The 11,345-nt window shown below is 27.4% G+C and overlaps 1 protein-coding gene across 1 annotated transcript; it reads left to right on the top strand.

The window, feature by feature from the left end:
* Positions 1 to 6,372: 6,372 nt before the first annotated feature.
* On the top strand, positions 6,373 to 7,723 carry LOC126835805 (uncharacterized). Its single transcript, XM_050568630.1, has 4 exons — positions 6,373 to 6,515; positions 6,790 to 6,966; positions 7,106 to 7,324; positions 7,529 to 7,723. The coding sequence occupies exons 1-4, from the start codon at positions 6,396 to 6,398 to the stop codon at positions 7,568 to 7,570; spliced, it is 558 nt and encodes a 185-aa protein (XP_050424587.1). The 5' UTR covers positions 6,373 to 6,395; the 3' UTR covers positions 7,571 to 7,723.
* The last annotated feature ends 3,622 nt before the right edge of the window (positions 7,724 to 11,345 follow it).

Genomic DNA, 11,345 nt, shown 5'->3' with positions numbered 1-11,345 from the left:
ATTTTTAATCGTTTAAATAAAAATGCCCTTAGGCACTTAATAAAAAAAAAAAATTCATTTGATATTGTACTACTTAAATTAAAAAAATGTATTAAAGCATCAAGCGTTATTCCCGGGTAATGTAGATAAAAATAAGTTATTCCTTAATATAATAATTAACAAAATGCGTTATCTGGTTATGAATATTAAATTAAAAATTATTAGTAGTTGTAATACTAATTTTGTTTAGACGGCAGCTATTAAATCCTACTACTGATTTACACAGATGTTTTCGGGCCTTTACACTAGCATTTATTAAAGCGCAATGGATAGGCAATTTTCCACTAAAACTTAACATTAATCTACAATTTGTAAACATATGTATTACCATAGGAAAGAAAGATCTATTTTTATATTTTTTTATTTTTTCAATTTTAATAACGCATGTAGGATTTATTTTAGTACAAAAACATATGTTTTTACTTTAGACGTACTTCGATTTAAGTTTTGAGAAAAACATTTGAATTCTTCATAACATTTTCAAGGCATCGATCGTGGCACAATTTTAAAATTATGCTACGACCGATGTCTTGAAAATGTTATTAAAAATTAAAATATATTTTTAAAACTTAATTTGGAGTACTCTTAGGAATAGTACGTTTAACCATAAACTAAATACCATCTACATAAATGGTTTACTATTTTCGATTAAAATAGAGCATAATACTAGCACAGTTAAATGTGGACAAAATCCAAATTTTCAGAACTTTTAAAATCCTAAAACAAAAATTAAAAAAACAGAAATCTTAGGTTGCAAAATAAGCTTAGATTTTCAAAAAACTATTTTTATAATATTGGAAATCTAGCTTCTGATCAACTTTGCCCATCGCGTCAGACCCCACCCTCTCCCAAGTAATTGTGATTTATACATTATTTAAAAGTACTTAAAAAGTCAACATTTAAAAAAAAAAATTGTTTAATTAAACTTCTAATTTATATTTTTACCTTACTTGAATAATCTTAATTTTAATAATACGTGCAGAAATATAAAATTATAGTAATTCAAATGTCTGTTAATTATGCACCGCTCTTTAATGTTTACACACACACAGGACAAAAAAGAACTGTTGATTTTTAATACACAGACACACCCTTATGTTAATTTGTTTTTGTTCTTCCACATATGCTTTATCCAATATTTTAAGATAATCCTTGAGTTTAACGACGCATTAATTACTATTCTCATAGTGCAACTAATTACATTTTTTATTTGTTTTATATGCACAACCCCAAGTACCTAAAACAATGAAATAATGTAACTGAACTTAATTTATTGATTTCCACATTAATTTCAACATGTTCTTTATAGAAATACTATTTGTATTTTTATAAGTTTATTGATTTTATTAATTATCTGATAAGACGGTAATGCTATTTTATTTTAACGAGATAGTTAGAGCAAAAAATTATAATTATAAATACAAGTCGGACATCATTTTTGGTGTCTAGCGCGTGATGTTGTATAATACATTCTTTTATCTTTAAAACTTCTCAATTTTTCATTTACATATACAGTGAAAGTATTAAATTAAACTTGGCGAATAAAGTTTTGTATTAAGTTCCCATGATTTTCAATTCTGAAATATAAAAATAATAAAACTGCTTAAAACATATTGAACTCCAAGAATGTGTTTTTTTTGTTGGTTATACTATCACTAGTTGTTTTTTTAAAATTAATTTTGTATTAATTAATGTTTTATTTTTTATTTTTAGGTATACAATTTATATTTATAATAATTAATAACTAATTCATTACAGATTCATTTTTAGCGACTAGTGTAGTTTTAGTTTATTATATTTATATTATACTCTAATGTAATGATAATTGTATTTTAAATGTTTGATTTAATTTAACTTTTACGATATATTTTGTATTTTATAAATAAATTATAATCTATGTATTATATATTAAACGATATGTATGTATGCTGATCACATTGTAGATTAGCTAATTAATCACGAACCTTCAAAATCTACAATAGGTATAGTGTATTTATGTTAAAGTATAGAGCGATGAAGTAATCGTCCTACATGTAGAGGAGTTTGGCCTGTTTATTATTAAGTACTAAACTTACGATAGAATGAAATTCCGTAATGTTCCCTTGATTTTCAGTATAATTGCTTAAGTTAGTCTATTAATAGTTATTAGTAATATACTTATGTTTAATATGCGTCCATAGAATTTAAAAATTAATCAACAATTTACAACAATATTTTAACCGTTAGCAGTACGGCCTAAGTAGGAATTTAAAACGACAAATTTCTCATTAATATTATTTAAGTCTATTTTCATAAAAGTATGAAATAAATTAAATTTATTATAACAGATGTTAGTAATATCGAGTGAACATCATTAAATTGCGGTTTTATTAAATGTTAAAGCTTTAAGGGTAGTTTTTACTTTGTATTACGGAAAATAAAAGGGGATACTTCTTTTTATAGTTTTATTTTGTAGTGTAAAATGTAAACTTTAATAGGTTAAAGGGTCATTGCCGCCGTTCTTATAAGAAATGACCCATTTATAATTAACCCACGGCTATAACATAATATTATGAACATAATTTTGAAAATAAATTACTACGACTACATTCATAGTAAAACTATTAAACATTATTAAGGTTTTTCAGGCTCGGTGACTGTTAACTTTTTATGTTATTAGACTTAAGTCGTGTGGACGGGAATGGGTAATGAATGAGAATTGGATTACCGAAAACCGGAGAGGCGTGTATGCAAAAAGTACGTAATATGCAAAAAAAAAAAAGAAAAATTGCCCACAGGTAGAATAACTAATTAGCTGGGCGTGGTCGTACGGGTGGAGGGGGGGGGAGAGGTATGGGTACCATTGATGATGTTGGTGGCGTTGGCAGTGGAGTTTCGTTCGTTTGCCGTCATCATCAAAGAAATCGATGGAGGTCTTGCACAGTTAATGAGTATGGCGGACCCGGGGAAAAAGAAACACACAGACACAGAGGGTGTTTAAAAGACGCGCGCGAGAGAGACTAAAAAACACAAAGTAAATATACATATCTATATACGTAAGTACGCGCGTGGACGACGGGGGTGGGCAGAGTGTATGGGCGGCGGCCGGGCCATACGTGGAGGAAGTTAGGGGACGTGAATATTGATGAGTGCGCCCCTCGCCATCGTCCGCCTTCCGCCCGTCACGTTGCCTCCACCTCACCGGCGTTCCGCAGTCATTGCGGAATCTTATTATCTGGAAAACAGAAAGAAAGAATGAGTGGGTGAAAGTAAGCGAGAGAGAAAGAGCGAGCGAGTGGATTGAAGAGGAAGCGATGTGCGACAGAGGGAGAGAGAGAGAGAGAAAGAGGGGAGATTTATATGTTGGATGAAAAACAGTGCGAAAAAGAGAAAGAATTAGCAAAGGCCCGACGATATAGGACAGAGTGGTGTGGGAGCATCGGTGTGCGGCGGGCAGGGGAGAAAGAAAAATGTGAAGTGTTTTAATAAGTAGAGACAAGAAAACGTTTATGTGTATACGTGTGTATTGGAAACAAAGGGTTTTTTCTTCTTCGATGTTTGCGCCTTAAAAGTGTTTTTTTATTATAGAGAAAGACTTGACGAAAAACAACACTCCGCTGAACAGCTCTTATTGTAATCAACAAACGTTTTATATAGATACCATTATAATAGTGTTTGTAATGAAAAAATAAGAATATACACAATGTTTAAAAAGTTTGTAGACTGTCGATTTTCATAACCGCTTCAGAATTATTTTTATTTGAATTTTTACATCATATGTATCTTACTAGATGTAACTTTACACACATTTCAAACCTAAATCCCAAGTTAAACCTTCAAGTAGTTTGCACATTGGTACTATCAAATAATGAAATTCAAATTAGAATTCACAAAAGCAATTAATAAAAAAAAATAAAAAAAATTGGAATTCTAATATTTTTCGAGATATTCTGTTAGCAATTAGTATTTTGAAAAAATAACATTGCTTTATATGCTTGTATAATTGTTCAAAAGTTATTTAAAAAGTACCTTTACAAAAGTTTTTGTCAAGGTATATGTATATTCAAATGGATAATTTGGTGTAGTTTTATAAAATAAGTTTAGTTTAATATCTGAACATGTATTTAAAAAGAAAATATTCAACAAAATAGAATAAAATTGTTAAGATGTCATTAAATTTTTTTTTTGAAAAATAAAAATTTGGTAATTTATTGCTAGACATCAGTGAATTTAGAGAGGTTTAAGTAAAACCAGTTTATTTTTAATTTTTATTAACCATAATTGATTATGTTAAGTTTAAAAATAAATTTTTATATGAACGGATGATTAGAATTTGAACTTGAAACTCTTAGGTATATAGCTGATCATTTTTTTTGGTGAGTTAAAACATGTTATGATATATTTTGATTCATTCGATCGTAAAATTTAGCACGTCATGCTTTCTGTTACCTAGAATGCATTTTTGTTTCTTGGAATTTGAACGGGCTAGTAACCTTTAAACGTTTTATCAATACTTTATCAATTTTACCGATACATTCATTGTGTATTAATCATTTTAGCAAATAAAATAAAAAAACTATCTAAGAATAAGTATGTAGATTGTTTATGTTATACATTGTATGCGCGGCCGGAAACAAAATGTTCTCTACATCAAATATTATAAACCTATTGTACATATTCTTATTCTTATTATAATTACTTAATTTTTTATCTTAATTTATTCGTGTATGGAGAAATATGTTAGTTATGACTTAGTTCTATTTCTATTGTATCTATATAATATCTGTTATCCACATTGTAAATTGGACTAACTGTCCGTTATTTAAAAAATAAAATAAATATAAATGATTATTAGCTTACAGTAGTTATTGTAGTGATATAAAAACATTTTAACTAATAGTTAAAACAATTAATTTCGTATGGCTTTTAATTCCGAAATGTGCTGTAAATTTTATTTTTCATATACTAACTTTATACTGTTAAATTATTTTTATTTAATTATCTCATACTGCAAAATCTGTTACTTAATATTTTCAAGAAATTTGTGTTTAAAAACCATATTTTAGCAGGAGATTAAATGTTATTTATATATTATTAAAATATTATCACAATACTTAAACAATAGTTTTTAAATGTTTGTTTTTTGTTAAAATTTAATCTTCGCTAAAACTTGGCTTTAAAAAATGAATAAACTTTTTGACAATATCATATTTTATTCTTCTATGGGTTATTAAATAAATGAAAACAATATTTATGATTTTAAATGTATGTTTTATGACACAAACTAATATTGTGTAACTACTTGAATTTAAAAATTATATATAAAGTTATTATTTAGGAAATATATTTTTTACATGATTATGTTTGTTAAAAACCTACATACCAAAAACGAAAAAAAAACATTACTCACAACTTCTATAAGGGAAAGGGCTTGATGGTTGGTGGTACTAACCGTCTACTGTACTGCTTTATCTAATGAATGCCATCATTCAAACTTAGAAGGAATTAAACTTTTTTGAATAAGATTACAGATTGCTCAATTTTGAAGTGCAAGAAGTAAAAAGTTCAGCTGTTAGTTACATAAATTAAATTTTTGACAAACAATTTTTGATTTGTTAACAGGCTACTTGAAAAAAGCTTTCCGGATAGGTTAAATATATCTGAGGAGTTCATTACGACATGAGAAGTAATAATCTTAATATTTAGTAACAAATTTAGTATACGCATGTATGATTGCGATCTATTTAAATGACTCGTTTTATTCTTAATATCGTTAATACATACAAATAATATTTAATTTTTATAGCTTCAGTTCTTAATAAACCATAAGTATTTATTGTTGAAACGAAGATAATTTATTCACAAAATCTGTTATAACTAATATATAATACTGATCAAATATACAATGGCATAATATTACTATGAAAAACGGCATGTACTTTTATTAAGTACAACTACTCTATCATAGCAAAAATAAAACATTGAACCTGAAATGATTATTACAGAATAAATAGAATAATATATAGAGTATTGATCTAAAAGAAATGGCCTAATAAGCAAAAACGTATAGGCATGTATTGCAATTTTTAATTAATTATTGATACTTATATGATGTAATGCAATGCATTAACTGAGTTGGTAATTATAATGTGATATGGAATTGTTAATTTATAATATGCGAAATTGAAATATACATACTGAGAATGTTGACGTCAGCCAATGGAAATTGACCTCTTCGTTGTGTCGACCTAGCCTGGGTTTTTTCTTTCCACTCCATTTAAAAAACTCAGGTGGTCGGTGTGTACCAAATGAGAGTTCAAGTATTCAATCGTATCAGCTAAATACGATGACTATATAAGTCGGGTAAACGGTCGGATATGATCAGTACGAGACGAGTAGATCATTTGTTAATATTAGTTGATCACTGTTGCAGCCATCTACTCATCAAAATGAACGGAAAATTCGTTTTGTGCATTGCCGTCGTCTTGGTCGGACAAGTAAGATACATTTATTATTTGTCATTTATTTATTCGTGTAGTACCATTAACTAAATATGATTATATTTAGTTAAATTCTATTTAGAATTGTTTTAAAAGTTAATATTTTTTAATAATTTAAATCGGTGTTGTAACGTTTTGATTTACAATTGGTATTTTAATTTGTTTTAAATAAAAAAACAAACTATGTAGAATAAATAAATTTATCAATTTTATTACTTTCTAAGAGAGAACAGAAAACGTAGCGTCTTACATTAATATTAAAAATGTTTAGGCCATGTCCGCCTCGTTATTCGACGGAGAAGAATTGAAGAAAATTGTCGAACAATTTTCCCAATCTAGTCTGTCAGTTAGCCAGCACGTGTCAGAATTAGTCGGAGTCACCCCCAACTCTGATACCCAAAAGATCATCGACAACTATAAGACATACATTACTAAGGGAACCAGTGACGTAAGAATACAATATATTTTACATTATCTATTAGTGTTTAACTATGAGCACCTATAAATTGTACTTTCTGAATCAAAGCTATTAGGTTGCCTTCAATTATAGGAAAATAATATTTACTTTGCTGTAATGTGTTTCGCAGTTTGAAGCTGAACTTAGCAAGTTGAGAACTATCCTACTCAAAAATGCCGACCCAAAAATCGCCGAGAAGATTGATGAATACGAAAAGGACTTGAAGAAGTACGTCACCGAAGCCAAACAATATATTGATGATAAAGTAGGCAAACCGATCAATGATAAATACAAGAACGACATCAAAAAAGTTACCGACCAGATCATCAAGGTCACCAAAGATGCCGAAGTATGTTTATTTCAATTACATTAACAATACTTTTTTTAATCATAATAATTTTCAAGTATAGGCTGCAACTTGTAAACCTGGTATCTAATTTGTTAAGTAAAAAATAAATATAAAACGTAGAAATATGGAAATAACTATTAGTTTTTATAAATCAAATTCATATAAATTTACATGCTAAAACTAATAGCTCTTTTTTTATTTCAGAGTACCGTGAACAAAGCCATCGACAGCCAGAAGAAAAACTAAATAATGTATAATTACAAACCGGTATTTATTTTATAAAAATCATTCACGAATTTAGTTTTATCATACTAGACATATTATTATTATTTCCTCGCTATTGTAATACCTTTAATAAAATGTTTTAAATTAAATCATGTCACGATATCATGACTTATACACATGGTTTTAACACTTTTTTAGTATTTTTTAAAGAAATAACTATAATATACAACTCATAAACAAGACAACACATCATTTTATAAATATACAATATAATGTGATATTTTTAGTTAATGCCAAGAACTATACGTATTTAAAACTAATCTCAATGATATAGTTTATATTTGTTTACAGCTAAATAAAAATGTATCTGAAATGCAATATTTAAAGTATAAATTTAGTGATGAGTAGGTTATGAGCTGAAGGTTATAAGTAGAAAACCTGGTATAAATAATACAGTTGGAGTATAGAATGAAATAATCAGAGAAAACATTTAATGTAAATTATTAGTATAGCTTAACTCATTTGTATAAAATTAGGCGAAGATTAACAATATTTAAGTTAAAATTAAACTAAAATTATAAAGAGTGTATCGCCATGGACTTGTAGATTTCAGAATATTTTGAATGCAATTTTGTTATATAATCATAATACACTATATGAACTACTTTATATGCCTACCTATGGTATTGATATTTTTGGTATGTCAACGCATATTAATTATACTCTGTCTGAAGAATATTCCATACAAATTTGGAATTAATTTTAAAGAAGGGTTAGAGCGATATAATTTTTAGTTAACAATTATGTAAAGGTGAACTTTTAAAATTTTAAGTCCTATAAAGTACCTTTCAAGTACGATTTCTGCACTATATAGTGGCTACATGGAAAAAATCAGTTGAGCAGCTTAGAATATATAGTAGGTCAATTTTTTTTCGGTTTACTGGTTTTGAGGGTGGAGGAGTTGACTTTTTCTACTTTTGACCAACCAAAATAATATAATTTGCATACTATTTTGGATCTGTAAAGGCGCTACTCGAGTAATTCAGTCCACAAGAAAAAAGCTATCATGTCAATAGACACAAAAAAACACATGAATATAAAATCAATACTATCTTAGCTATTGAATAGAAGCTAAAATCAAATATGGCTGTGAAAATAGACACTTTACAAACTCATTGAGCACCCTATATATTTTCCAAAAAGAACACTTCTGAAATAATTTTAACGGAAGCGTTTTAGGGCAAGCGATTTATGTGCTAAACATTCAAAAATGGTTGTTTCAAACCAAAGTGATCTTGAAACGCTAATGCAGCGCGCATTGCTATTAGTATTCGAACGACCTTTATTTATACAAATACTGGCCGATCGCGTTGGCATCAATTATCCAATTTAGCCCATCTGAACAATTCTTTTTTAATTTTCCCGAAAATTGAATTTTGGCACTTAGATCACTTTGCCCTGGAACGTTCAAATATTCGACAGCGGTTATAAAATAGTTGAATTTCGTACTTTTATAAACTAACTTTATTCAACAGACTAAATCAACCCCTCGGGACACTCCAATTAACGCCGTTAGCAGTAGGCGAACTGTGACTATTCAAGTTTTTTGCTCTTAGTTTTCAGATCTTCTATTTTAGTTTTTTAATAATTAATTGTATAGTATACCCGTTGTGTTTTTTAAAACAAATAATTGAATATTGTGTTAAATTTTTTTGTTATGAAACTTTTTAATGACCGCAGAATTGTAAATTAAGATAGAACTGAAGAATTTTATGGTTAGTAAATCAACTAGTATAAATATATATATGAAATGAATAGTTAACTACTATTGCACTTGAATCAATTATAATAGTCTATTCTTTATACGGTCAATAAGATTGAATTAAATGAGAAAATCTTCCATAATTACAATAATTTACATAATTTTGCATATTGATTAATGTTTAAAATCGTTAAGCGTTATATTTTATTGTTAATTAATAAATATGATGTCAGCGACGTAAAGAAAATTAAAAAAAAAAATTAAACATATTAACATACCATAATAATCAGAATCTATTTTTAGTAGTCGAGTTGCACGAAATGTTTAACTACTGTTCAACAAAACCACGAAGTCAAATACAAGTTATTATTTTGATACAAACACGTAAATTATATGCTAATTCCGATAAAAATAAAACAGAAACAACATTACATTTGTTATTTTAATAAATTATACTCCTGATTCATGAATTTAAATTACTATTTCTATTTTAATGACTATAACTTAATTGTTTGTCTATTTATATTTATTCAATGTTCGTTTTAGAATAGAGTGTATAACATGAATTACAATATTTGATAAAAACCAATATGATAAGTTTGTGACCTAGTGTTTTTGTTCTAATTAGATATTAATATGTAGAAAGCAGAGAAATATAATATTATTACCGACACTAACAAGAGTTTGCTTAAATGTTTATAAGTTTCCTGCTCAAGTTAAAAATTTTAAAGGGTTAAAAAGAATTATTGAGGACAATAGTAGTTTGATAAACGTTCATCGTACAAAATGCAACGATATTTGGCATTAATACTTATTTTTACTTGTCTTTATTTGTTATTTGATTTGAATTAATTACGACTAGTGTGTAACGGTTTTAAATTGAATTACTTATCCTCTAACGGGCTTTAGAAATAGTTTGCATTAACCTCTGCTACTGTGTAAGCTGTAATCAGTGTTTAATAGCTTGGACACTAAAATAAAAAATCGAACTACCACTTTTACGATAATGACTTTTAAATTCTAGTGTGTATATAAAAATAAATAAAATATATTGATTATTTCGCAGTCTAGGAGGTTAGTGAAAAAAATGTAGTATTGAAAGGGTTAAAACGATCATGGTAAAGGGATTGAGAGTTACTACTTAGTAACAGATATAAGAAGTAGTGTGTGGAATTGATAAGTATGTGGTGTGTAGAGTAAACAAAGAAATTTCGCAGAGAGCAAAAAAAGAGAATAAAGGGTTTATTTAATCATTTCTTAGAAAAAAACTTTAAAGTTAGGGACAATCTTAAGAAGTTCTCACTATTTCCTTTACAGCCAAAGAAACTAACAATAAATAAGATTTTCAAAATTTTAATTTGATCACCAAAAATACTATATTTTATAAAAATTCTTTTCGGGAGTATATTTTTTAAAAAATGCCTCTATGATGACTAAACATCAGAATCATCTCATTTGTAAAAAAGTAAATTATTTTTTTTTTGTTTAAATTATATTATATTCTTATAGTTATTGTTTATTAAATGTATTTAATGCTACATATTTTTGTAATAGGAATATAATTAAAATTTGGTGGATTAATTTGCTTAAGAAAACATTTTGGTGACATATTTAACATTTATACCTCTATTAACAATTATATTACATTTTGTCGCTCGTTATTATTTTTTTTAAGTACAAGTTTAGATTTTTAAGTATATAGCTTTGTTTAAAAATATGTGTTGTTGGAGATAATGGAAATAAAATAATTGTATTTACTGTTTATTGTGTTTCCCTTAGTGCGTTTAGTTTTTCTTAACTTAAAATATTTTTTAAAGTAAGTACATTTTCGACACAAAAACAACAAATGTCAGTAAACTCTGCAGAGAGTAATTCAAAATGTTATGTAAATACAAACCAACTCTTCAGCGTACTGGCATATTTTAATCGATAAATAGGTATATAATGCACTATACTTATAGCTTTGATGTTAAGTTAAAAAGTATTGATTATGGAATGAAGAGTGTCGGAAATGTCAAAACATTTAAAGAATTT

The sequence above is a fragment of the Adelges cooleyi genome, unplaced genomic scaffold (assembly GCF_023614345.1).
Source record: "Adelges cooleyi isolate 19-005CV unplaced genomic scaffold, UGA_ACOO_1.1 ACOO_flye_CR_arks_rails_tigmint_CR_PRNA_23, whole genome shotgun sequence".
Lineage (NCBI taxonomy): Eukaryota > Metazoa > Arthropoda > Insecta > Hemiptera > Adelgidae > Adelges > Adelges cooleyi.
The sequence above is the reverse complement of the archived record's forward strand: the minus strand, read 5'-3'. Positions and strand labels throughout refer to the sequence as shown.

Coding starts and splice junctions, on each gene's coding strand:
- LOC126835805 (XM_050568630.1), top strand. CDS start 6,396: ATGATCAGTACGAGACGAGTAGATCATTTGTTAATATTAGTTGATCAC. Junction 6,967..7,105: donor TTACTAAGGGAACCAGTGAC/GTAAGAATACAA, acceptor TGTGTTTCGCAG/TTTGAAGCTGAACTTAGCAA. Junction 7,325..7,528: donor AGGTCACCAAAGATGCCGAA/GTATGTTTATTT, acceptor TTTTTATTTCAG/AGTACCGTGAACAAAGCCAT.